The sequence below is a fragment of the Chiloscyllium plagiosum genome, unplaced genomic scaffold (genome assembly GCF_037043375.1).
Source record: "Chiloscyllium plagiosum isolate Xiang-an unplaced genomic scaffold, Cpla_swu_hap1 HiC_scaffold_4, whole genome shotgun sequence".
Lineage (NCBI taxonomy): Eukaryota > Metazoa > Chordata > Chondrichthyes > Orectolobiformes > Hemiscylliidae > Chiloscyllium > Chiloscyllium plagiosum.
Genome location: NW_028270142.1, coordinates 131,603,839 through 131,628,625, shown reverse-complemented (window position 1 = coordinate 131,628,625; position 24,787 = coordinate 131,603,839). Strand labels below are relative to the sequence as shown.

The 24,787-nt window shown below is 38.6% G+C and overlaps 1 protein-coding gene across 2 annotated transcripts in view; it reads left to right on the top strand.

The window, feature by feature from the left end:
* Positions 1–24,787, top strand: part of ppp4r1 (protein phosphatase 4, regulatory subunit 1) — an 83,572-nt gene that overhangs the window by 24,528 nt on the left and 34,257 nt on the right. For both annotated transcript variants that reach the window (XM_043687763.2, XM_087986700.1), the window contains 7 exons: positions 2,927–3,069; positions 7,447–7,593; positions 12,843–12,950; positions 13,034–13,099; positions 14,463–14,621; positions 17,533–17,675; positions 18,970–19,532. In XM_043687763.2, coding sequence (XP_043543698.2) covers positions 2,927–3,069; positions 7,447–7,593; positions 12,843–12,950; positions 13,034–13,099; positions 14,463–14,621; positions 17,533–17,675; positions 18,970–19,532 — 1,329 coding nt within the window. The remainder of the gene's footprint in view (positions 1–2,926; positions 3,070–7,446; positions 7,594–12,842; positions 12,951–13,033; positions 13,100–14,462; positions 14,622–17,532; positions 17,676–18,969; positions 19,533–24,787) is intronic.

Below are 24,787 nucleotides of genomic sequence, written 5' to 3'. Positions count from 1 at the left end.
CTGAATTGCTGTGCTCTTCCAGCACCACTGATCCAGAATCTGGTTTCCAGCATCTGCAGTCATTGTTTTTACCTCTGTGTTAATTGGATACCCGTTCTTTTTGAATACACTGTATAGGTGATTTTCCTCTGCTCTTCATAGTCCCTCTGTGCTGCAGTGTGTGATGGTTGAAATAATGTTCTCATGCAGCTTCATTTATGGATATTGGAACGATTGCCTCTGTAGTTCAGTATTTGGTCAATATGTGGTGTTGTCTTGCAGATGCTGGTTTGAAGTTCCCCATTGGCTGTTCGCTCTACTGTGACATCTCAAAATGGCAGTTTGTTGTTGTTTTCCTCCTCTTTCGTGAATTTTATGCCAGGAAGGGTTCTTAGAGGCAATAATGCAGAGACTCTAACAAACAGCTCTGCCAACCATCCAACCCAAACTTTGGGTCCGCTATGTGGATGACACCTTCGTCATCACTATATTAAATAAATTAGAGGAAACCTTCAAGACCATCAGTAATACCCTTCCTGGCATAAAATTCACTGAAGAGGAGGAGAGTAACAACAAACTGCCATTTCGAGATGTCACAGTAGAGCGAACAGCCAATGGGAAACTTCAAACCAGCATCTGCAAGACAACAACAAATGTCAATTTTTGTGCTCCTCGGATGCTGCCTGACCGGTGCTTTTCCACCACCACTCTGATCTTGACTCTGATCTCTAGCATCTGCAGTACCCACCTCGGCAAAGTTAAAAATCGCACAACACCAGGTTATAGTCCAACAGATTTATTTGGAAGCACTAGCTCTCAGATCGCTGCTCCTTCATTAGGTGGTTGTCAACTATCTGATGAAGGATCAGTTCTACAAAAACTAGTGCATCTAAATAAACCTGTTGGACTATAACCTGGTGTTGTGATTTTTAACTTCATTCAAGGTATTAGTCTCGTAAAGTTTCTCTGAACTGTTTCAAACATATTAATACAAATGTGATAACTAGTAGTGTACTCCAACTGTGATCTCACCAATGCTGTGTAGCATAATTTCCTTTCATTTTGCATTCAGTTCCTTTCATGATAAAACGTATCGCACTATTAAGAGTTTCTGGTTACCTGCATATTAACTTCATGCAATTCATGCACAAGGACACCCAGATCCCTTTTCTTCAGAGCTCTGCAACATCTCCCAATTTAGATCATTTTGGCAGAAAGATTTAAAAAATTAACAACTTCCCATATTATAGTCATTTGCCAGAGCTTTAACCTCTCATTTAACCTGCCTATACCCCTTTGTGATTATCTTTATTGTACAGAAATGCAGGATAATTAATAATTCACTTTCCTATCACCTCATTCAAAAAGATGTAGTGGCAATCACTCGCTGTGTTCGGGGAAGAAGTAGAGTGAATTTAATAATTTTTTTAGATAATTTGGATATTAGTTGGTGACAAGTATCTCTTTGAAGTGCAAGTCTTAAGAATATTTTATTTCATACTTTAGTAGCTGTTTTATTGACTTCAGCATTTATTTGCAATCTTAAAAGGGCAATTATGTGAAGCATTCTGGTTGCTGTAGTTGCTATCCTATCTTAAGCATTGCATTTTGATTGACAAAATGTATTAAAACCTTTTGTGTGCAGATTGATCTTTAGTGATCTGAGCCAGTGAAAATTGGAGTGGAGGATGTTGTTTGAATGTGTAGCAAACCATTTTTCTTTATCCATTCCAGTGTGAGCCTGTTTAATTTTATAGCATTGTACCAAATGCATGATCTTCACCAGAAAGGGTTCTTATCAACCAGAGTTTGATTTGGAATTGCAGTGTGCGCTGACCACTGCTCCAAGTTAAGCCTGTAATTGCTGGTGACTCATTCCATCAGACTCAAGACCATTGTCACAATGGGATACCTTCCAGATTACAAGTAACCAGTGCATATGTTTATGTGCCAGACAATGATTTGTTTAAACTTGTTTGAAGAATTTGGATAGTGAGTTACAGATGTTACCTGCATTTATGACTGTTGCTAGGTGTTTCTACTCCAGGGACTGGAGCTTGGATGACTTAATTACAGTGCGCGTACAATTGCATGCAATTTAGAAAAAGATCTCCAGACATTGCAATATGGAAATATGAAACCAGGGGAAAGTATTTTAAAGAACTTTATAATAAGCAGAAACATTTCCTTTTCTGAAATAAATTTAATAGCTTACAAGTATTAAATGCAGCAGCTCCAAATACTACTTGACTTAAATGAATAAGTAATTAACGTGTTTGTCCGGGTAAATAAATTCAATTACAATTATGCAGTTTGTGCCATGATGTCTGTAGTTTTTGTTTATTCACTCACAGGACCTGTCTGTCTGATTAGGCCAGTGTTTAATTGCCTGGCCTAATTTTTTTTTGGAACTGTATGATGAGCTTACCACTGTTCCAGGCTAAGCACATAATTGATGGCTCATCCCATTAATACTGTAGGTATATTATGGAGATACTAGTTAGATAACTGTTTTAAATTTATTTAAGTTGCATGATCAGTGACTCCAATATGTTGTGGTGAAACATTCTTGGTGTTGTCTATGTGTTACTTTAAAATGTTGAACTGGGAGACTCAACTAAAGGATCAAAATAAAGGTTTTATAAAATAAGTTAGCCACTAATCACCTCCAAGTCATAATAATCAAATGCAAATTCAAATATGAAAATCCCAAAGCTGGCAAACATAAAGATGATAAATATAACTTAGCTTATGGAATTTGAGATGCAATGTGGCCATTTAGTTGAGAGAGTTTAGTCAGGTTCCATATCCTGGGCAGTGAAAAATAATCAGTTTTGCAAAATATTGAATGAAATGAAATAGCCATCTTGTAAACAACTGTCTGTGACAAAACTAGGTTTCAGTGTTTTTCCTGATCTGTTGTAAAACATGCAATTTTTTTTCACAGAACCAACAGTTCGGGCAGAGTTAATGGAACAGGTGCCTCATATTGCCATATTCTGTCAAGAGAATAGACCTTGTATTCCTTATGCTTTCTCCAAATACTTGTTGCCCTTTGTGGTTAGATGCCTTGCAGATCCCAACAACCAGGTAAGGCCTTTTCCTTTAATAGATGCTGTGCTTCAGTTTTAGTTGAGACTGTTTAATTGTGGTTTCCATTTGATTGTAAACTTATTGATCACCATTTAATTCCAAGGTACTAACTTGTTCAGAGTTACCATTTGATGGCTTCCAGCAGCCATCCAAAACTTCACCTCTGTGATCCAGGTTTTTCTGAAACTAGCATTGCCACCTGATTTTCGGAGTTTGTGCTCACAGTTATCTAATATGAGAGCTGGTGTCTGAGAACCCTTCCCTCTGCCAGAGGGCAAACAGTTATATCACATTTATAGGGACAGGTAATTTGCACTATGTCAATTGATTAATTGAAGCCTTTTGTCTATGGTCATGGGGCAGCCACTCATGACACTGGTTGGCCTCTTGATTCTTTCTTCCACTGTCTTTTTAAAAAAATACTGAGGGTGACTTTACTGTTTTGCTCAGAACTTTATTTCGAAACGAGCGCACTGACAGTAGGGTGTGTTGGGCACTGATAAATACTTGAAGCTAACTTTTAACCAAATGTTTTTCTGAGGTACTGGTCAGTCTAGGATTAAAGACAAAATGTGGTTTGGATGACCAAATTGAAAAATGGCTTTGATGGCTTCATACTACATGGAGATGTTTACTCCTAATTTTATGATGTGTATGGAACCTCCTCTCATTGTCTGTCTGTGCTTGAAAGCAGAAGGTTGGCTTCCAAGTGAGGCAAGTTTCTCCACCCTTAGTGTCTCTGTTTCTTTTGCTTTCTTTTCTTAGACTGAATTGTTGGCATTCTCCCTCTCTCCCTCACTTTGGTTTGAAACTAAACACACATTCTTTGACTAATCTCTAGCTGGTTATGATACATGTAGTTACAGCAGCAGATTAAGCATGGACCCAGCTCTCCTTTCACCTGTACCCATCTTGTGGATTTTTCTTATGAAGTGCATCAACCACCCCATGCCCCCGGTTTCCAGTTGTCAAAATCCAAAATTTACTTTTCTTTTACATGATTTATTCCATTTAACTATACCTAAGATGAGTCATTCCCATTCCTATTTGATGCTGTCACCTTTTCCTTGTCACTATCCTTTCATTTTTAAGTTGAGCATCCTACTAATATCCATTTTATCAGATTCGGGAGTTCTGCAAAAAAAATTACTGTCCAGTCTAAAAATATATTCAGAATATCTTTCAAGCAGAAATGAAATATTACTGTGATTTCAAGCATTACCAAATTCTGTTTATTTTTTTCTCTCAAAAACTGCAACCAGTTTTCTCAAAAGTAACTTAAGGGATTATACTTTACCTTTTTTATTAAATTATTCCAAATTCAAAAATGTTAACAATAGGCTTGAGAGTTTCTTCTGAGTATGCCCTCAATAGTGGTGTAGGTCTGACAATTTTCATTAGTGATCAATTAATTCCTTCCCAAACAGTTCGTCACATTTTATTTTTAATGCAGACTGCTTCTATTCTAGCTTGTTAAAAATTGAAATTAAAAAAAACATAATTTTTTGTCCCTTTTAAAGTTCAGTTGAATTTCCCATTGAGTGCTTGAACTAGCAATTTTCAATCCCAATTTCAGAAACCATTATGTCTAAGTGATTTTATATTGTAGCTCCTGTTCTTAAACATTTTGTCTCAGCAAAATTTCTGGGCCCATTGCTGCGTTCTTGAAACCTATTTAAAAACACAAAAAGCAAAATCACTGTGGCTCTGGAAGGATTGCAATAGGTTAATCACATTTAAAACTTAGAAATCCAGAATTCAGTCTTGGCCAAAATGTCTCATTTTGCCACACAGGTAGTGTGTGGTAAGATTTAAAACCTGTCTGTGAAAGTTAACCCTCTGCAGTTCTGGGAAAGGGTGGGGCCCAGGTCACTACTTTGTCATATTATGCTGTCACATGCTTTTTTTAAAAAAAAAACCCAATCTTCTAAATATTTCAACTAGCTTTTGAAATTTCTACAATCTTAAAACCTTTTTGAATTTTTTTTAAGACCATCTTCAAAACTACATTAAATAGTACAAAAATTCAGTTTTATAATGGACCAAAATATCTAGGTTTTCTCACGCTGTCTTGTATAGGATGTAGAATTTGAAATTCTAACATGGTTTAAACAATTTGCATTTTATGAATCTGGAAGATTGCAAAGAGTTGTACTCTGGATTTGTCCAAGATACCACTTAGTGCTAACACTAAATGTATTTTTTTTTAGCAACCTGATATTTTGAATCAATTGGACATTTAGGGTGGCATGGTGGCTCAGTGGTTAGCACTGCTGCCTCACAGCGCCAGGGCTCCAAGTTCAATTCCAGCCTTAGGCGACTGTCTATGTGGATTTTGCACATTCTCCCCGTGTCTGCGTGGGTTTGCTCTGGTTTCCTCCCACAGTCCAAAGATGTGCAGGTCAGGTGAATTGGCCATGCTAAATTGCCCATAGTGTTAGGTGCATCAGTAAGAGGGAAATGGGTCTGGGGTGGGTTACTCTTTGGAGGGTCGGTGTGGACTGGTTGGGCCAAAGGGCCTGTTTCCACACTGTAGGGAATCTAATCTAATCTAAGAGAATCTAATCTAATAACTATCATTTTAAACCTTGGGTGAAGGTTATTTTATGACGTTCATATTCATCAGTACCCTCCTTCATTTTTGAGTCTCGGGAGGCTGAATAGGATGGGGCTGTTTTCCTGAAGTGACGGAGGTTGAGGGGTGACCTTTCTAGAGGTCGATAAAATCATGAAGGGCGTGGATAGGATAAATACACAAGGTCTTTTCCTTGGTATGGGTAAGTCGAGAACTAGAGAGCATACATTTAATGTGAGAAAAGAAAAATTTAAAACGGACCTATGCAGCAACACTTTCATGCAGAGGCTGGTGCATGCATGAATGAGCTGCCAGAGGAAGTGGTGGAGGCAGGTACAATTACAACATTTTAAAAAGCATCTGGATGGGTATATGAGGGGTTTAGACTGATATAGGCCAAGTACTGGCAAATGGGACTCTATTAATTTAGGATATCTGGTCACCATGGACATGTTGGACCAAAGGGTCTATTTCCATGCTGTACATCTTCATGACTGTGATCCACATTATGTCTGCCTCATTCTTTGAAGCTTTCCCACCTTGAGCTAAGTTTGTTGGAAAACTTTGGTATTTTAAAGGAGCTACCAAACAAATGTAGTTCAGTACATTTATTTTACTGTTGAATGATTGATTTTATTGTTCAGGCAGAATATACGTTATCGTCATAATTAATTTGGCAGTAAAACTATGATTGGTGGGACAACAGCAAAACACTGCAAAAAGATGGAAATCTGAAATAAAAACCAAAAATGCTGACGAAAATCAACAGCTGGAGACACAAACAGTCCATGTTTCTGAAATTTCACCATAGAGGCTGGTACGCCATTGTCAAGTCACCCTTTATTTACATGTGCATTGTACTTGGACTGGCGCAGCTTCCTCAGAGCCAGCTCTGAGTGAACAGAACCGCTGACACTCCTGTTTATATCTGTCAGCCAGGGCTCCTTGATTGGGGCTGTTGACCCAGTCAAGTCAGAACACCAATCTGAGATCCGCTGACTGAGCTTGTTACTGTCGCAAGAGTTTCAAGTCTAAAGGCCATTCAGAACCGGTTCTCCACTGTTTATAGATGACAGCTGAATCAATGAGAACTGCAGTTGATAGACACCCTCCATTAGGGAGGAGAAAGCTGTCAGGGCACCTGTTTGTTTAATATCCAGTGAGTCTTGCTGTAGTCTTGTCCATGTGACATGAAATGGAGACTAGATCAGACTGAGAGACATTCTTCGGAGTTCATTTGGTCTGCTGAGAATGAACTTGCTTTCAGTTATGATCCTGGAGAAACGTAGAAAACTATATTTTCAACTCAGCCATATCTCACAACAGATGTTATCAGGGAAAAACAGTCAACGTCCTGCAAATAAGGCACAGAAAAAGTTCACTAACCAAAGTAATCTAATAAAAATGTTTTAAATGCTGGTTTAGTTTCCCTGTGAATTGCATGCCTTTAATTTTATTTGCATCGTTAGATGAATCTTGTACAGAGCTTATTAAAGGTTGACTATTCACTATTTAATGTTATATTACTTGACTAAATAAGTTGGCTTTTTCTTGGTTGAAAGAATAGTCAGATATGAAGTTGCACCAAATGTATGTCAACGTTTTATATAAAATGGCTCAAGCCCATTTTTAGAAGTTAGTGAATGACTAGATATAAATTCAGTTTTACTGAAATATTTTTGTTTGAAGTTTCTTCCTAGTGGCAAACCAATAAATGTATGTACATTCTCACTTCACGTTCCTTCAATTAATATATGTTTAGTTACAGACTACTTCATGCCTTTAATTACTATTTGTAGGTGAGGAAGACCAGCCAGGCAGCATTGCTGGTGGTATTAGAACAGGAAATAATCGAAAGATATGATGTGGAAACTAAAGTGTGTCCTGTTCTCTTGGACCTAACTGCTCCTGAAAGCAATGATGATCTGAAAACAGAAGCTGTAGCAGTAAGTGAAATGCACACTTTTTTAATTTAGCCATACAATTGTTAATGCAAAAAATTGTGATATTCCAAAGAATATGGGTATTGCATTCAGGCTAAAAGATAGAAACTGATTTTATGTAAAATGTATGGCTGGAAATGTGTATAAATACAGGGAATGTATACGTTAAGTAATTATCTTTATTCAGAAAAGGGTTAGGTAATGTTAGAGATGGAGAAAATGTGTTGTTGTAGTTTACTCACTTGATAGGATCCTCAACGTTGTCAAATAGCTGAAAATAGGCAAATGTGCACGAAGGAAAAGTACTTTGGCTGAAAGTCCAAAGTCTTGTTCTGAGAATTGGAACATGTTAATAGTTGAGCTCTATTTAGTAGATCTTAATTTCTAAAGTATCTATACTAGTACCTGCATTTGAAAAACTGTCTTCTCAACCTTTCTTGTGTGACAAATTTACATGTCTTCTCAAGTATCATTGGCTTTTATACTCTGTACTTGCAACCATTAATGTGTACCTACCTTAGCTTGGTTCACATTTCCTAACTTTTCAGATGGTCTTGTTTAGTGATAGGCTTATTCTAAATTATGCTTCACGTTCCTCCTTGTAATGAGTGGAGGTGGAAGCTTTTCTGTATATCTTGTTATAAGCTGAATCCTTCCTTCTCCATGACACTCATGGAATCATAGAGTCCCGATGGTGCAAGAAGAGGTCATTAGGCCCATTGAGTCTACACTGGCGCTTCAAATAGCATCCTATCCAGACCCAGCACACTCATCCTATCCCTGTAACCTCACATTTACCATGGTTAATCCACCGGGCCTGCGCATCTCCGAAATTAGGACCATTTAATCCAGCCAATCCACCCAGCCTATGTATCTTTGGACTGCGGGAGGAAAGTGGAGCACATTGAGGACACCTATGCAGACATGAAGAGAATGTGCAAACTCTGTACAGACAGTCACCCAACACTGGAAACGAGCCTTGGGTCCCAGGTGTTATGAGGCAACAGTGCTAACCATTCTCCCTTGTAACTCTTTTCATTTAAGTCGGTGTTTAGAAGTTTAGCTTGGTTACATACTTCACTATTTTAGATTAAATTTAAGTATTGTACTTTCCCACTTTTTAGTAAGTCCAGTATTGGTCATAGAGGTGAACAGCATGGAAACAGGCCCTTCAGTCCAACTCATCCATGCTGACCAGGTTTTCTCAATAAATCTTGCCCCATTTGACAGTATTTGTCTCAGATCCCTCTAAACCCTTTTTTATTCATATGCCAATCCAGATGTCTTTTAAATGTTGCAATTGTACCAGCCTCCACCACTTCCTCTGACAGCTCATTCCATACACGTACCACCCTCTGCGTGAAAAAGTTGCCCCATAGGTCTCTTTTATATCTTTCCCCCCTCACCCTAAATCTATGCCCTCTAGTTCTGGACTCCCCCACCCCAGGGAAAACTCCTTGTCTATTTATCCTATCCATGCCCCTCATGATTTTATGAACCTCATGTTATGAAGCATAGAAGTGTACTGTATCTTTAAGAAAGTTAATAGCTTGCAGAACTACCCGACAGCACCATGTGTTCTGAACATGATACAACATAACCTTTTGGTCCAGCAGCTAGTGTAGCTGGTTGCCTGGAGACAAAAACAAAATTGAATTAGGCCAATCAGTTTAAATTATACCCACATCAAACCAAACTCAAATCAAGTTTGAATTTAGTATATTGACAATATTAAAAGCCAGTGACACAATCTGATGCTTTAGGGGAAGAAGACAGGGAAAACATGAACAGTTGAGGGAGAATTGCCAAGCCACCAGCATTTATAGGCTGCCCAAAACACAGCACTCTCAAAGGTACATTTATCAATCAATGATCTGTGAAAGAGAAATCCTAAGAAGAAAATCTACAGAGGAAGATAAAAAGAGAAGATTCGACAGCTGCATGGTTTTGAAATTTTGAATTTTTGGTAAATCTTTAGCAAACTAGTATTATAGAAAGGAAAGTAAAAGATAGGTTAGCTGAAGTGGTTGTAAATGGTTGTTAGTTAATTATTCTCTGTTATACTTTAAGAAATGAAGTTGTTAAGTTTTACTTAGTTCTTGGCCTCTTGAAGTTTCACAGATGACAGCAGGAGATAAATCTTTTCTGTCTTGCTGGTTTTAAATGAACAGAGAGGGTTTACCCCATGTCCTAACACCTCTGTAAGGTCACCCCTCAGCCTCCAACACTCCAGGGAAAATAACCCCAACCTGTTCAGTGTCTCCCTATATAGCTCAAACCCTCCAACCCTGGCAATATCCGTGTAAATCTTTTCTGAACCCTTTCAAGTTTCACAACATCCTTCTGATAGGAAGGAGACTTGAATTGCATGCAATATTCCAAAAGTGGCCTAACTAATTTTGCGGCTGTACATAACATGTTCTCCAATCTCCTAACCTCAATGCTCTGATCAATAAAGGAAAGCATACCAAACAGTGCCTTCACTGTCCTATCTACCTGTGACTCCACGTTCAAGGAGCTATGAGCCTGCACTCTTTGTTCAGCAGCACTCCCTAAGACCCTACCATTAAGTGTATAAGTCCTGCTCCGATTTGCCTTTCCAAAATGCAGCACCTCGCATTTGTCTAAATTAGTCTCCATCGACTACTTCCTGGTCCATTGGCCCATCTTATCAAGATCCCGTTGTATTCTTGAGGTAATCTCCTTTGCTGTCCACTACACCTCCACTTTTGGTATCATCTGCAAACTGGTTAACTCTACCTCCTATGTTCACATCCAAATCATTTATATAAATGACGAAAAGCAGTGCACACACCACCCGCTACGTGAAAAAGTTATCCTTTGGATCCCTTTTAAATCTTTCCCCTCTCACCTTATACCTGTGCCCTCGCGTTTTGGACTCTGCCACCTTGGGGGAAAGACCTTGACTATTCACCCTGTCTATGCCCCTCATGATTTTATAAACTTCTCTAAGTTCACTCCTGAGTCTCCCCTGCTCTAGGAAAAACAGCCTCAGCCTATATAGCCTCTTCCTATAGCTCAGACCATCCTACCCTGACAACATCCTTGTAAATCTTGTCTGAACCCTTTCAGGTTTCGTAGTATCCTTCCTATAGCAGGGAGACTAGAATTGATTCCGAGTTGCTGGTCAATAAGCAAGATTCAGTCGATAGAACTGGGCAGGAGGTGGCAGGTAGTTGGTCACAGGAACTATGTCGGTAGGTGTCTGTAGCAGAGTTCAAATTATTGTTGGCTTTCTGTTAAGTTAATCATCAAACTATATGCCATTGCGTGCAAATCTGTTTCTGGCAGAGGTTATGTAGTTGCAGAAATTCACACCTGCTGAAGTTGCTGTCAGCCAATTAAAATCCGCTAATTCCATTTACATTGGGATGTCTTCTGATTCAGGTGTATTGTTGAAGCTGGCTCTTACTTTATGGTCATTTTTTAATAGTACAATTCCTGAGAGAAGACCATGAAGACTTCAGAATTGAAGTGCAATTTTAAGAGGCCAAGAGGAGCAAAAATCATTCCTCTGGCAGTAAAATATTTTTGTAGAATTTTTCCTTTTTTTTTTAAGGAGTCTTCAGGTATTCCTTTTCAGAGCTGCTGCTGGACTGCTATACACCAAGTACTGTTTTCTCTTGGAACTAAGCGTTGCTACTTCTAATCTTCCACCCAGTCCTGTTGATGTAATAAGCCCAATTTGAAAGGCTAACAAGGCACCTGTCTGTTTCAAATGTCACTGTCAATTTCAAGGACCAACACCAAAATTATGAGCATTCCAGTCTTGGCAGGACGAGCAAAGCAAGTGTTGAGCTGTGCTGTTTCTTTTAATTTAAATTATCACCTCAAGCCTGGCAAGTGGAAGGAAAGGAAGAAGTCAATCTGTGCCTAAGCAGGTGACCCTGTCCTTCTAGATACTGATATGTCCAAAATGTAGGAAGGTTGAACAGAGGAACTCTGGTACGCCGGTATAAGATGACGGCAGAGTAGGACTCCTCAACCAGAGCTCATCTGCTCCTTACGTTTCTTGTAGCCCTTTTTTTGTCCTCCTTTTTGTGTGTGTTTTTTTTCCTTCTTACCTCCCATCCTTGAGTCTCAAGTGAAGTCAGAGCATACTACTGGCCTAGTGAGCCTTGGTGAAGCCCAGCACAGTCTGGAGACGAGGTGCTGGCATGACCTGGGTTGGAAGGTCTGTTATTCTCCATGCTTTATTTCTTTGTTTTTTAAAATTATTTCTATAATTTTGTACTTAAGAATCTACCTTGGTACCTTTTTTTGTACCTAAGATGGCATCGTAAGTGGCAACTTGCAAACTTGTAACATGCAACAATAAACCTAATTCTAATATTTCTTTTGTCAAACAATGATAAAATACATTATTGTATAACAAACATCAGGTGTATATAATAGGCAAGGTTGTTATTTCTTCAAAGAGAGAGCTGAATAGCTTCCTAATTGAATAGTAGATAAAGGTATCCTGTTCCAGCATCAAACCTTATTATCAGCTGATACACTTATGATCTTGTTTGAATTTGCTGTTCTTGGATAAGAAGCATTGGCACTGTGGTCAGTCCTTGCTCTTGATTAAGGAGAAGAATAATCGGCCAGGTTTTCAGTTCAAGTGAAACTTATGAAAAAGAGAAGTATGGACATCAGATATGAATTGAATTGAGTTAGCTGCAGTACTTTGCATGGGAGAGGAGGCTGCACTCTCAGTGCACAGGTGGAATATGAAGAATGAGAACCACTTGGAAGAAATGCCAGGGAACTGCCTGTACCCACCAAAACATACCTGATTTACCCTTGAGAGTAAAATCCTTTCTTGGACGTGGCAACCCATATGTGACACTGAATATCTGATGCCATGAATTGTTTATAGATATTAAAGATAACTTTCATAGTATTTGGAAAGCTTATGTTTGTTATTTTTGTGGAGAGGATGCAAATTATTTTAATCATGAAGGTGCGATAAATGCTAGCTGTTAATTCAAAACCAGTTAATAGGACTTTATTTGTCACAGAGTAAAGGTTGGCCGGGGGTGGTGGGAAAGAATAGGAACAAAACATTCATAGAACATGGAAGTCTATGGCCTTAAATAGGTTGTGAAAAATCTAAGTTGTTGTTGGATAGTGTCCCCAAAAGGAACATCTTTTCTGATAAAGAAGTTTGTGAAACATAAATTAAGAAAAACATGCTGCAGCAGGGAGTGCTGATTTAATTTTACCGGTTTTTGTCTTGATTATAGATAATGTGTAAAATGGCTCCCATGGTGGGAAAGGCAATCACAGAAAAATATATACTGCACCGGTTCTGTGAGATGTGCTGTGATTGCCGGATGTTCCATGTTCGTAAGGTTAGTTTACAAAATAATCATATTGATTGCTCCATCCACTCCCTTTTTCCAAACTTGTCATAAATATGAATTTCTTGTTTCAGGTGTGTGCTGCCAATATTGGAGATATATCTAGTGTTGTTGGTCGTGAGGCCACTGAAAGGTTGCTGGTAGGTATGCATAAAATAGTCGTTGGCATTCCATAACAAACATTGCTGTCTTTGGCCATTGAGGACTTCAAAGAAAAGAAAAATTCTTGTTTAAAAGTTGCAGTTAATTATTTTTTCTGCCATGACATCATCTAAATAAGAATCATGATTGTCTTTTTAAGTGTGTCAAATACCGATCAAGTAATTGATCCTTCCTGATGAATAATCACATCAGAATGTGGTCGATGGCGAAAGTGAATGGGTGTGCATTTAATAACTGTTGTTTTCCAGAATTGGAATATAATCACATTCACTGCAACTATTGATTGTATAACAACTAAGTATTCAAATAAATTTGTGAAATCACAAGACCCAAGATTGTCACACTCGTGATGAGTGCATGACTGTTGACATTTATTCCTGAATAACTGTTAAAGATTGCTTTGTTAGTTAGCAATAGACTTATGTTTCTCAACAAATAAAACTGAGCAGGTCTTGGTGTTTTTCCTATTATTTGTCTCCTATTTCCTTCTTTTCCTCTTCTTCCGTAGAAGGCCTGAGGTAAGGTTGGACAGGTGCCGGCAGCTTTCGGGTAATGCACCAAGAACCATTCTTAATGTATGAACCTTGACAGTGAGTGTCAGCAGGGTAATTGACCACGTGTGATGATGGGATGGGGAACTAATTCTGATCCTTACCCAGCGCATTTACGTTTTTGGGGGTGGTCAATGGATAGAAATCTGTGAAGGGAACCTTCCCACCCTAGTGTGCAGGCACTGATATCAATTATAACACTCTCGCTGAGGTCAGGAAAGACAGAACAGACCAGGACTTAAACCATGATTCACTTTAATGTATTGAGATCATAACATAGCAGACAATGCATTTTCTCATTGCAGTATTGATAGAATTTCCTGCTGTTTTGACAAATGTTGAATTTTGACAACATCAAAATGTGAATTTTTACTACTCTCCATGTACTACTTGAATGAAATGTTTGGTTTTCATTTTCTGTTCTGGTTACAAAGAATTCCATGATTAAAATAGCAACCTACCTCAAACACTGCATTGAAATTAATTTTCAGTCTTGACAGTTTAGAGCATCCTTACTTCTGTTATAATTGCCATTTTTGAAGAGCTGTGCAACTTCCATTGCAAGCTTCAATTCATGAAATTCTACTGACCACTCAATAAAACTCAAAATCTTGAATTCATAAATAACATGTTTGTGTATTTCGACACAGGCCCAAACATTAAGTTTAAAATGAGTGCTGCTGTAACCCAATACCATTCATGATAGTCTTTGAATATCACTTTTTCTTTTGTCTGAAATGACAAGTGAGCTATAATTGAAATTGCAATTTCCTTGGATTTTTCTGTGTAGTTACCCAGGTTTCTCCAGCTCTGCTCTGATAATGTGTGGGGAGTGCGGAAAGCATGTGCCGAATGCTTTATGGACATTTCTTGTGCAACGTCTCAGGAAGTTCGAAGAACAAAACTGTCTTCACTCTTCATTAATCTGATCGGCGACCCTTCACGATGGGTAAAGTCTAATGTTTTTGCTCTTTTATTCTGAAATGTTAGCAGTTAAGCCATAAGGTAACCATGCTTGTATGGATACCTTAATTTCCAATGTAAACTGCTCGTATATGTTTCATAAGCTTCCAACTATGGCTATTATACTCAGCATGGTGTCAGTTATCTTGCAGGAAGACCATGTATGAATTTCTGATTGATAACAAAAAATTTTCATTATTTTTAACAAGTATCAGGTATTTGTTCTTTTGTGAACCATGATGTACTAAGGGCAAAAATTGCACGTGTTTTATTGGTTGGGATAAAACCCCTTGCTCTTAAACCTGAGTCCAAATATCGCCTATCATGATATTACTGTTCAATAACCACCTAAAGGCTGAATTTGAATTCTGCATATTTGTGCTTTATCACAAGACTTCACATTCCTTTTAGATTTATTACTGACTGTGGTAATTTCCCTTCTCCCGCCCAATTTCCCTGATCTCCAGCTCTTGACTTTCAACCTAACTGTAAACAAAGCAAATTTGCTTGGCGCTATCCTTATCCTTTGCCACCATTGTATGAAATGTAAGTAATTCAGTTCATGTGCCATGAGGGTCGGTCTTGTTAGGAGTGAAACAATGCAAGAAGATAGCTGTGGTCTGATAGGATTAGGCAGTACATCAGTTACAGGCCAAAAAAAATCAAATTTATATGGAGAGGAGGAATGGAACAAATGAAGAAATGTCTTTTCAACTGCATAACATGAAGATAGTTTCCCAAGCTGTGTCAGTGTGTCTTGCAAATGGATTGGTAATATCCAAGATTTTGGGGTAAAGTCTTGTTTTAGAATGGATTTATGTTTATTGAACTGCATATTGATGTTGGAGAGGGATTTTAAAAAGGAGTCTGAGTCCTGTGCTCAGTTGCAAAACTCGTTCTTTATTCAAAGCTCCTTTTGCTACACAAGTGGGAGAGGCCAGAGACTGCTCCAAAACCTCCTTTCATGTGGGGCACAGTTGCCCTCTTAATTACAGCTCCAATCGGAGGTCAGTGACACTCTACCTTTCTCAGTAAAGTGCAGGATATTTATACATACTGTTACAATGTGCATGCAATATTGGCATCAGTGCTTGCGCATCCCCTCTGACCTACACCTCCAATCCTGTGAATACACGATCAATGATGGGCACCCCCATGGTCCACCTTGGGTCCTACCACCATCTTGCGATGTTTGCCAGCCCCTCAATCACACATCCTTGGGTTCCTACGATTATTGACCACCTTCCAACACCGATTGTTATGTCCCTTCCGAGAAAGCTGCCGTCTGCAATGTATACTTTTCACTATTGACTTTCCAAATTCTGTCATGCAATTCCTGCCCCTTGCTGACCTTCGTACAGAAGATTAAAAGGGATGTTACTTTCTACCAATTGCTATAATACTTGTAACATCAGCTCTAATATATAATTACCTTAACTTTACACATGGTGTTATGGACCAAGCCAGACCCCTGAAAACATTTTTAAGCAGGTAGCCCAGACCGTAACTTTGCTATTTGTTTTAGGTAAGTCTATAGTGGATATTCTCAGTGAATTAGTTGGTCCGACTGCCACATTTTAAACAAACAGAATTATTTACAAAATTACAGACTGAAACACAAAGAACAGAAAATAGAATACAGGGTAACTTATCCTATCCAAAAACCCGACAGACTATCCTGACTTATTGACACTTCCGAAAATACTTGCAACAGTCCCAATAAACACATCCCTTAGCACAAAGAGTAAAAATGAAACAAATCAGGACTTACAGGCTTGACATTAGAGGGAGAGCGTGTACCCAGCTGGACTTGCCCCAGCAGCCTTTCTTCACACACTCTGCAGCTGAACTGAATCAAAACTCTAATCTATATGAAGGCTAGCTACAACAGCGAGCTGGCCACTTCCCTTTGATTATACAGGTTTTGTTTTTAAAACATGAAAGCCTTGGGCTGGAGGCATTATCTGTTAGGGGTGTATAAAAACGGCCCCAATAACTCTTTCAAACCAAACCTAGTTGGCGCTTGGCCAATTACCCCCTCTGGGGCAGGGGGCGGGGGGAGAAAAAAAACTCAAGGGCATAGTAACCTTGTAAAAAGACCAGTATTGTGACAATAGTTAAACTTAATGCTATGATTCCGTGACAAAACTAACCATTTCGGGATCAGTTTCCCTCTTCTCAAACTTGTGAAGTGGCTCTTGAGGTCATAGTGAGCCTGTTTCAGAATTGTTTTTGGCCGTTTCCCCTTGCTGTGTTATTTGTCTCTTGGTACTCTGATAAGGTTACTTGTTTATACTTCTTCGTTCTTCTAACCTTGCTGATGGAGAGAAGTTTCTTCAAGGGTATTTATCAAAACTAGCCTCTGCATTCAAGGCGAACTGTCTTCAGAATTTTAATTTCCCAATATCTGATGATGATAGCCACAAGATGGGTTCAATTCCCACACTGGCTGAGGTCACCACGAAGATCCCACTTTCTCGACCTCTCCCATTGCCTGAGGCGTGGAAACCCTCAGGTTAAACTGCCAGCAGTCACGTCTCTCTAATGAGAGAGCAACCCTGTGGTCTTGTGGGATGATAGCGACATTACCTTTTGAATCTCATGCCTTCTATTATTTCACAGTTTTAACCTTGTGTTCCCCTCCCCATTCACTGCTTCTATGTTTGATTAAAACCTATTGCATCTCAACTCTTTGAAGTTCTGATAAAAGGTTGCTGACCTGAAATATCATTTCTTTCTTCACAATTGATGTCTAACCTGCTGAGTGTTTCATGCATCTTTTTGATTTTTCTCCTTTCTTACTAAGGTTAGTTTACTTTTCACTTTGAATTACTGTAGTTGGCATTAGAAATGGATTAGGAGGGTGGCATTTTAACATTGAAATGCTCTCTTTGCAGGTTCGTCAAGCTGCCTTTCAGTCATTAGGGCCTTTCATCTCAACCTTTGCTAGCTCTTCTGGTGCTGGCCATTACTTTAAAGAGGAAGATATGCTTTCTTCCAAGAATGCGTTGGGGAGCCAAGGAACAGAAAACAGTAACAGGTCCACTCTAGTCGTTGATTGTATATGTACTTATTTCAATCATGCTGTTTTATTTATTCTCAGTGATTCTTTCGTTATCCATTCCTAGTTTCCCTGTACCACTGAGTGGCTTAAACCATTTAAAAGGCAATTAGTCATGGGTCTGAACTAACTTTTTAGCAGTTAGGATAAGGACAGCAGGTTTTGAGTGTAATTTTATGCCAATTCAAATTCACCAAACTACCATTGGGTGATTTGAGCTTGGGCTTTAGTTCAGTCTTCTGGCTTATCAGTCCAGTAACTGGTGACTGCACTTCCATACTCAAATCATTTCCTTGTGACAGTAAAATAGGTTTCATTGTTAGATGTTAATGTTGTTCCTAACCACTCTTCTCTTTGCCTTCAATGACATTTTTACCCTCCTAACTGAGACAGAGTTCAAACCTTCTGCAGTTGAACTGTATCAAGGCTGTTGCTAATTTCCTTTACACAATAAACAGTAATTGAAAGTACACTCCACAAACTGGAGTACTATCGGTAATCTCATTCCAAAAAGGTCTTAAATGGCCTTGGCATGAGAATCATTTTATTTAGAATCCTACCGAAGAATCCTTGACATACTATCCACGCTGGCCAACAGAACACTCTCTTTGAAAGTGGTAACTACTGTCTTTGCTGTAGAAAGAAAAACAAATGTGTAAAATTTTCTGGATCACTTTTTTAATAAATTTGGCCTCTTAATTGTAGTGTATTGTTCAAAATCTCATTGGATAGAAAGCTGAGTTTTTTAAAAGAGTATGTCAATTTAGGAATATTTTATATCTATATTTTGTAGAGTAGAAGAAACTCCTGGTGTGCACATCTTCACTGACTTTGAACTAAATGTTTAAATTCCAGGATTTGATAGGAGACTTTTATCTCAAATTTGTATGCTAGACATTGCTATTAATCTCTCAGCAGTCAGCATGATTGGATAATTTCATGGAAACCCACAGGTGTATTTTTCTGAATAATAATTTTTGGATTACTTAATTCTCCAACCAGGCTATAAAGCCAAAAATTGTCAAGTTTTAAATTTTGATTTGATTTATTACTGTCATATGACTGAGGTACAGTGAAAAGTGTTGTCTTATTTGCTTTACAGGCAGATCATACTATCCAAGTGTGTCAGGTTAGCAGAGCAGAGAGTGCAGGATGCAATGTTACAACTGCCTTGTTTATCTTAAGTTTATTCTAAGAATTTAAGCTGTGAAGTAACACTTGGTCTTGACTATTACTGATAAAATAAAAGAGCTTTGTTATTTTTCACCTTTAGTGCAAAATGTGCAGCAGAATCAATGAAAGTTGCAGACGGAACTGTGGATAATCTTGAAACAGAACAACGGACTACAGACTTTAGCTGCTGTACTGTGGAATCAGTAAATACAGCTACTGAACTCTCAAAAAGTGAACGTAATACTGACCGTGAATGTAGTAGTGATGCCAATCATTCCCAGGCAACGTCATTGCAGTTGCACTCTGATTCTCATGTATGTACTAAATCTGAATCATCTGAAGGAAGCAGAGTTGTAAGTCAGTTGCCAAATTCAGACTCTGCAAATTCAAGTGCATCTTCAAAGGAATCTGTGTCCAGCTCAGAAAAGGCTGCCATTCCAGAGGACATGTTTAACTCATTCCATTACTGGAGGACTCCTATCCCTACAATAGATCTTGATTTGGAACTGGAGCTGCCACAATGTTCAGATAAGCAAAAAAGCAAAGAATCAATACAAGATGAAGCACTATCAGACTGTCCAAGCTTCAGTACAGCTACTAGAAAGGAACTGGAAGAGATGCTGGAAAACTTAGAGCCGCACATAGATGACCCTGATGTAAAAGGTACAATGATATGACGACTATCCGTTTCAACTCTTGTGATGATAATCCCCTGAGATTTTCTTTTCCGGTCTTCCACCAGTTTAAATGATCAATGTAAAATCATAGTAGGTGTCAGTTAAGTTTGGGTTCCTCAAAGTTAAAAACTAGTCATCTTATTGCAGTTGCATAAATAGTTTACGTTAGAGATTTATAATTAATAGAATGAAGGTAAATGTTGCAAAAAATCATAGTCAGCACAGTTTAATGTAACTTCCCAGTACTTAACTGTTCTGCTTTAATGTCAGTCAGTTGAGTATGTATTTTCATCACAAGATTAAATTTTAGTTTGTTAATTTTGGTCTGACTTTGTGGCTAATTTGGCACTGTTTTCCAGCATATAGTTATGCTCACGGACCCTTCCTTCGACTTGCAGCATGTTGTTCTCCCCTAGTCCATCCTCTTGCTGCTGACCCTCTGACCTGTGGTCTCTCCTGCACTCTTACGTTGGCAATGCTTGCATGTTCTGTCTTGTTCAGGGGATGAAAGCGATGGGCAGGAGACCCTCTGCAAGGATTAGTGAGATGCTGAATCATGGAGTGGGAAACACTGCATGCCTGAGAGTTGGAAGCAAGGTAGTGGATTAGAGAGTTATTGAAACTATGTTGGAGGGTCTTTTAAGTAGCAGGAGAAGACCTGTATTGGAGCATTGACAGCAGGAATAGTACATGATAATGAGGGACATGTGGCAAGCAGAAGATTCAGGAAGCAAGATTGGCAAGAATTGGCAAGTAGATGACGTAGAAGGTTACTGCATTGTAAAGTAATTTTATTTACTGAACTAAGAACTTCGCAATGTAATGTGTTTCATCTTGCATAGCAAGTTATTTTAATTTCTTTTCCTGGTGATGAATTTCCTTCAGAACTTAACTGCAACCTTTACGTTCCTTTAAATGGCAAATTGTGTATTGCTTAAAGCCACCGCTGTGAGAAACTTTAAGTGGGGGCTTGCTGCATGGCCAAGGAAGAACTGATTTGTTTTTGGCAAAGATTTTTTGTAATCGATCTGTGTAGATAGGATGAATTAACATTTGTTTTAAGAACGTCTCAGCTGGTATGGCAGTGTTTATCACGTCAAATTTGAGCAGGATTTTCAGAGCAGTTGCTGAGCATGGACTGAGATTGTTTAGGGAGACAAAAATTCTTAACATTTACTTCAAGATTTTTAATGTTACAGACCATTAAGCAGACAGGGAAAAGCTTCCAGGGTGAGCTGCATAACTCTAATAATGTGTGACTGAGGCAGAGCTTCACTGAGTCCCCTGTTCACTTTTTTGCAATCGATAACAAAATGATTTTGCTAACCTTTTGCAACATGGCCTGGGTAGGCTTACGTTATTTTGATAGAAGTGACATCACTACTGAAAACCTACAGTTTAACAATGATTAAATTAGAAGTGGATTGAAACTTTTTTTAAATTATCATCAACATTTGCCACTATATGACTGGTTATTGAATGATGAATGAATGATTGGCTGCATGTATTACTAAAAGGCCTGTCTCCTCTGGATCTGACCCTGTTTGCTGGTTTCACCCTAAGCACAGTGCATTGTTACTGTAGAGACTGATTCTCCAAATACATATGCTCAAATCTCACTGTCACAGCTGGGAAGTTAAATTTTAATTAGCTAATGAAAATTTTTGGTCGTTGGGGAGAAAATTTGTATAATTAATGATGGCCCCATGAAATGACTAAATATCATTTTTAAAAAAAATTGGTTCACTGAAGTTCTTTGAGAAAAGAAATCTATTAATGTTTATTGAATTTGACCCTTAGGAGTAAGCAATCTCCTGCTCAACACCAACCTCTCTTCCTCAGATGATAAATGAATGCTTCTTCAAGTTGAACCTTGAAAAAAGTGTACTGAGGGCAGCAAGGGCATGGAATGTACATTGGATGGGCATTTAGGTTACGACACCAAGACTAGACCCGTAGCCTACTACTGTCTGGAACTCTGAAAGCTTATCAATCAGACTCTACTAGTATTGGTGAGAAACCACCAAGAGAAAATAGCTTATTTGGGCACCTCTGCCAATTTGTCCATCACCAATCTGTGCTCCTGACAACAAGAATGACTGCACAATCCTTGTGGAAACAGAGTCCTATTTCACATTGACTATCATGCTCTGTAGCACTATGTCCTCTGGGATAGTACCAACTGGGATAGATATAAAACAGATCTGGCAGCTCAAACCTGGATTTCTTTGAGGCGTTGTGGTATATCTTCAGCACCATAATTGTGTTAAAGTACAATCTGTAACCTCATGGCTAGGCATATCCCAGACTCTGCCTTTGCCATCTGAAAACTGATTCAGTGAGGAATGTAAGAGCATGCCAGAACCAGCACAGGCAGTAGTAAAAATGAGGTCGAGATCTGTTGAAGCTTCAGCACATTAATACTCTAAACTAAAGAATCTGCTTCCCATAGACTGAACTGAATGATATCACAAATTACTGATAATTTGCTCCAAGCAATTGCTCTGCATTCCTGTGACACTATGAAGGATGTGGGTCTGTAGAATCCCCACCTACACAAAAGGAGAGCTCCGCATGCCATTTCAAAATAAGGCTGAAGCATTTGCAGCCATCTTCAACTAGAAGTGCCAAGGCGATGGCATCTCTGGTTGTTTCCATTTAGCAATAATATCCCAGATTGGTACAGCATGAAAGAAGGCCATTCAGCCAATCAAGTCTGCACCAACTCTCTAACAATAAGTAATTGACACAATGGATACAGCAAAGTCTTTGACCCTCAAGAACATCTCAGCTGTCCTTTTCTTGAAAAACACCAACTTTCAATCACCTTTAGCTGCCGAGATCTTGTTCAAGGTCAATCGCGTGGTTTTTTTTTGTTCCTTTTTAAAATGCTCCACACAACCTAACCCTTGGACCATGCATTAGATCATCTGACCTAATATCACTTTGCAAACACTGATTATAGGATTGGAATTTAAATATTAGTATCGTTTTTGGAGTTTGGATTTCAAAGTGATGGCAAATGGATGTTAGTTACTTTTGTGAAGAGTTCTCATTTTTTCAAAACAAAATGCTGAGTGGTGACCTAATATAGCATTGCTCAGAAAGCAAGTGGCTGTGACCTCTGTAGTATTAATAGAGAATGGTTTATATATGCTAATGATAGTTTAAGACAAGTGCACAAATATCAAAGGGTATGGGCATGTTTTCAGTTCAGAAAAAATAAAGTATAGATTTTAGTTTGGAAAACCCAGAGATGGGAAGCTTTAAGGCAGTTAGGAGAAGACCTGACTTGGATCAGGAGCAAGTTTAGTTTTTTTTCTCTTTAATGGAATGTAAGACAGTTGGGAAAACATAGTCACTTTGGTAGAAGTGTTTGTGTAACTTCGAAATCGGGAGCATTTGTGGGTTTTTAGAAGCAGAGAATTTAATCTGAGTTTTTGACTATTCATGGAAGACCTCCACAGTTTGCGGGAAAGAAGCTAGTTCTGAAGCACGGCCACTGAACTGAACTTAACGTTTACTCTGTTTTCTATCCACATATACTGCCAGCCCACAGTTGTTTCTCCAGCCATCCCTATTCTTCTTTAAGAAACTGGGAAGTGGAGGTGGGCAGTAATAGTTAAGTAGAAGTTAAATATTGGACAGATAACTCCTCTGTTTATTTACATAAATTCAAGTCTTAACATTTGGAAATGGGTTGTAACCCTATTTTGCTGTGTAATTAAAAATTTTCCTAAGCTTTGTTCTGTGTCTAGATAGCTGTTTGTTTTTCATTTTTTGTGATTTAACCTCTGTCCTTTCGTTAGAGAAACTCTACTTTCTATATATCTTTTTGCTCAAACGTGTCTGAACTGCTACATTTGTTATTGGATGAAAATGTGCTTGTCTTGTTAGTCAGATGATTAAAAGCAGAGCAAGGGTCATTTTCATGGATTTGAAAATGCATATAAATATTTGAATTGTGGAAATGCAGATAGACTTGAATCATGGCAGCCAGCTAAACACTGCATGTTTGTGTAAATGGTAAATGAAACATATGACCAGGTACTTTGTTCTCAGGGAATTTTTTTCAATCTTTTGTGGGATGTGGACATCACCAGATGACCAGCATTTGTTGCCCATCCCTAGTTGCCCCTAGGGAGGAGGTGGTGGTGAGCTGCCTTCATGAACCGCTGTAGTCCACCTGCTGTGTGCTGAACCACAATGCCATTAGGGAGGCAATTCTAGCATTTTGACCCAGTGATGGTGATTATATTTGCAAGTCAGGCTGGTGAGTGGCTTGGAGCGGGTCTTGGAGGTGATTGTATTCTCATATATCTGCTGTTCTTTTCCATCTAAATGGAAATAGTTGTAGGTTTGGAAGGTGCTGTCTGAGGATCTTTGGTGAATTTCTGCAGTGTCTTGTAGATAGTACTGCTTTTGAGCATTGGATGCTTATGATTATGGAGGCACTAGGCTTTGGGGAGAATCATAATGTTGCAGCCTAAGAGGAGAGAATTCTGCATGCTCTTCAGCTCTCCTTGTTCTTTTAAACAATACCATGAATATTTGTGCACATCTGAAGAAGTCAGTCAGACATTGGTTTAATATGTTCGGTAAAGAAACTTCCAATCCCTTTATGCTGAGCTGAAGGTAAAATAAATTCGAAGAGAGCAGAAAATTAAACAAAGTAACAGGTTCAAGTGAATAAGTGAAACAAAGTAAGTTATAGGACATTTCAAACATGATTGCACTTGATCTAAATTGAAATCCTTGAGAGGGTGGATAAACAGTAAATGTGCTTCAAGTTGGATCAGTCCTAAAAATTAAACTCTGCAGAAAGGAGTTTTTAAGAAGTTGCAATTCAATGCTACATTCCATTATATTTCAGAATATCACAGTTACACTAAAAGCTGGTGAATAGCACTAGGAACATACGGTTTAGAGCAGTTCACACTGATCATTGAATCATAGACTCTCTGTAGTGTGAAAGCAGGCCATTTGGCCCATTGAATCCATACGACCATCCAAAGAGCATCCGAAAGAAGCAGACATGGGGTGAATGAATGTGCAAACATCTCACACACACACACAGTTGCCGGTAGTTGAAGTTGAACCCGGATCCCTGGTGCTGTGAGGCAGCTAATCGTTGAGCCACTATGCTGCCCCAAATGATGGGGCTGAGTCTTCACAAATTAGAAGACCCTTGAGATGGGACAGGAATAATTTGATTAAGGTGTTTAATAAAAAGGTTTGTTA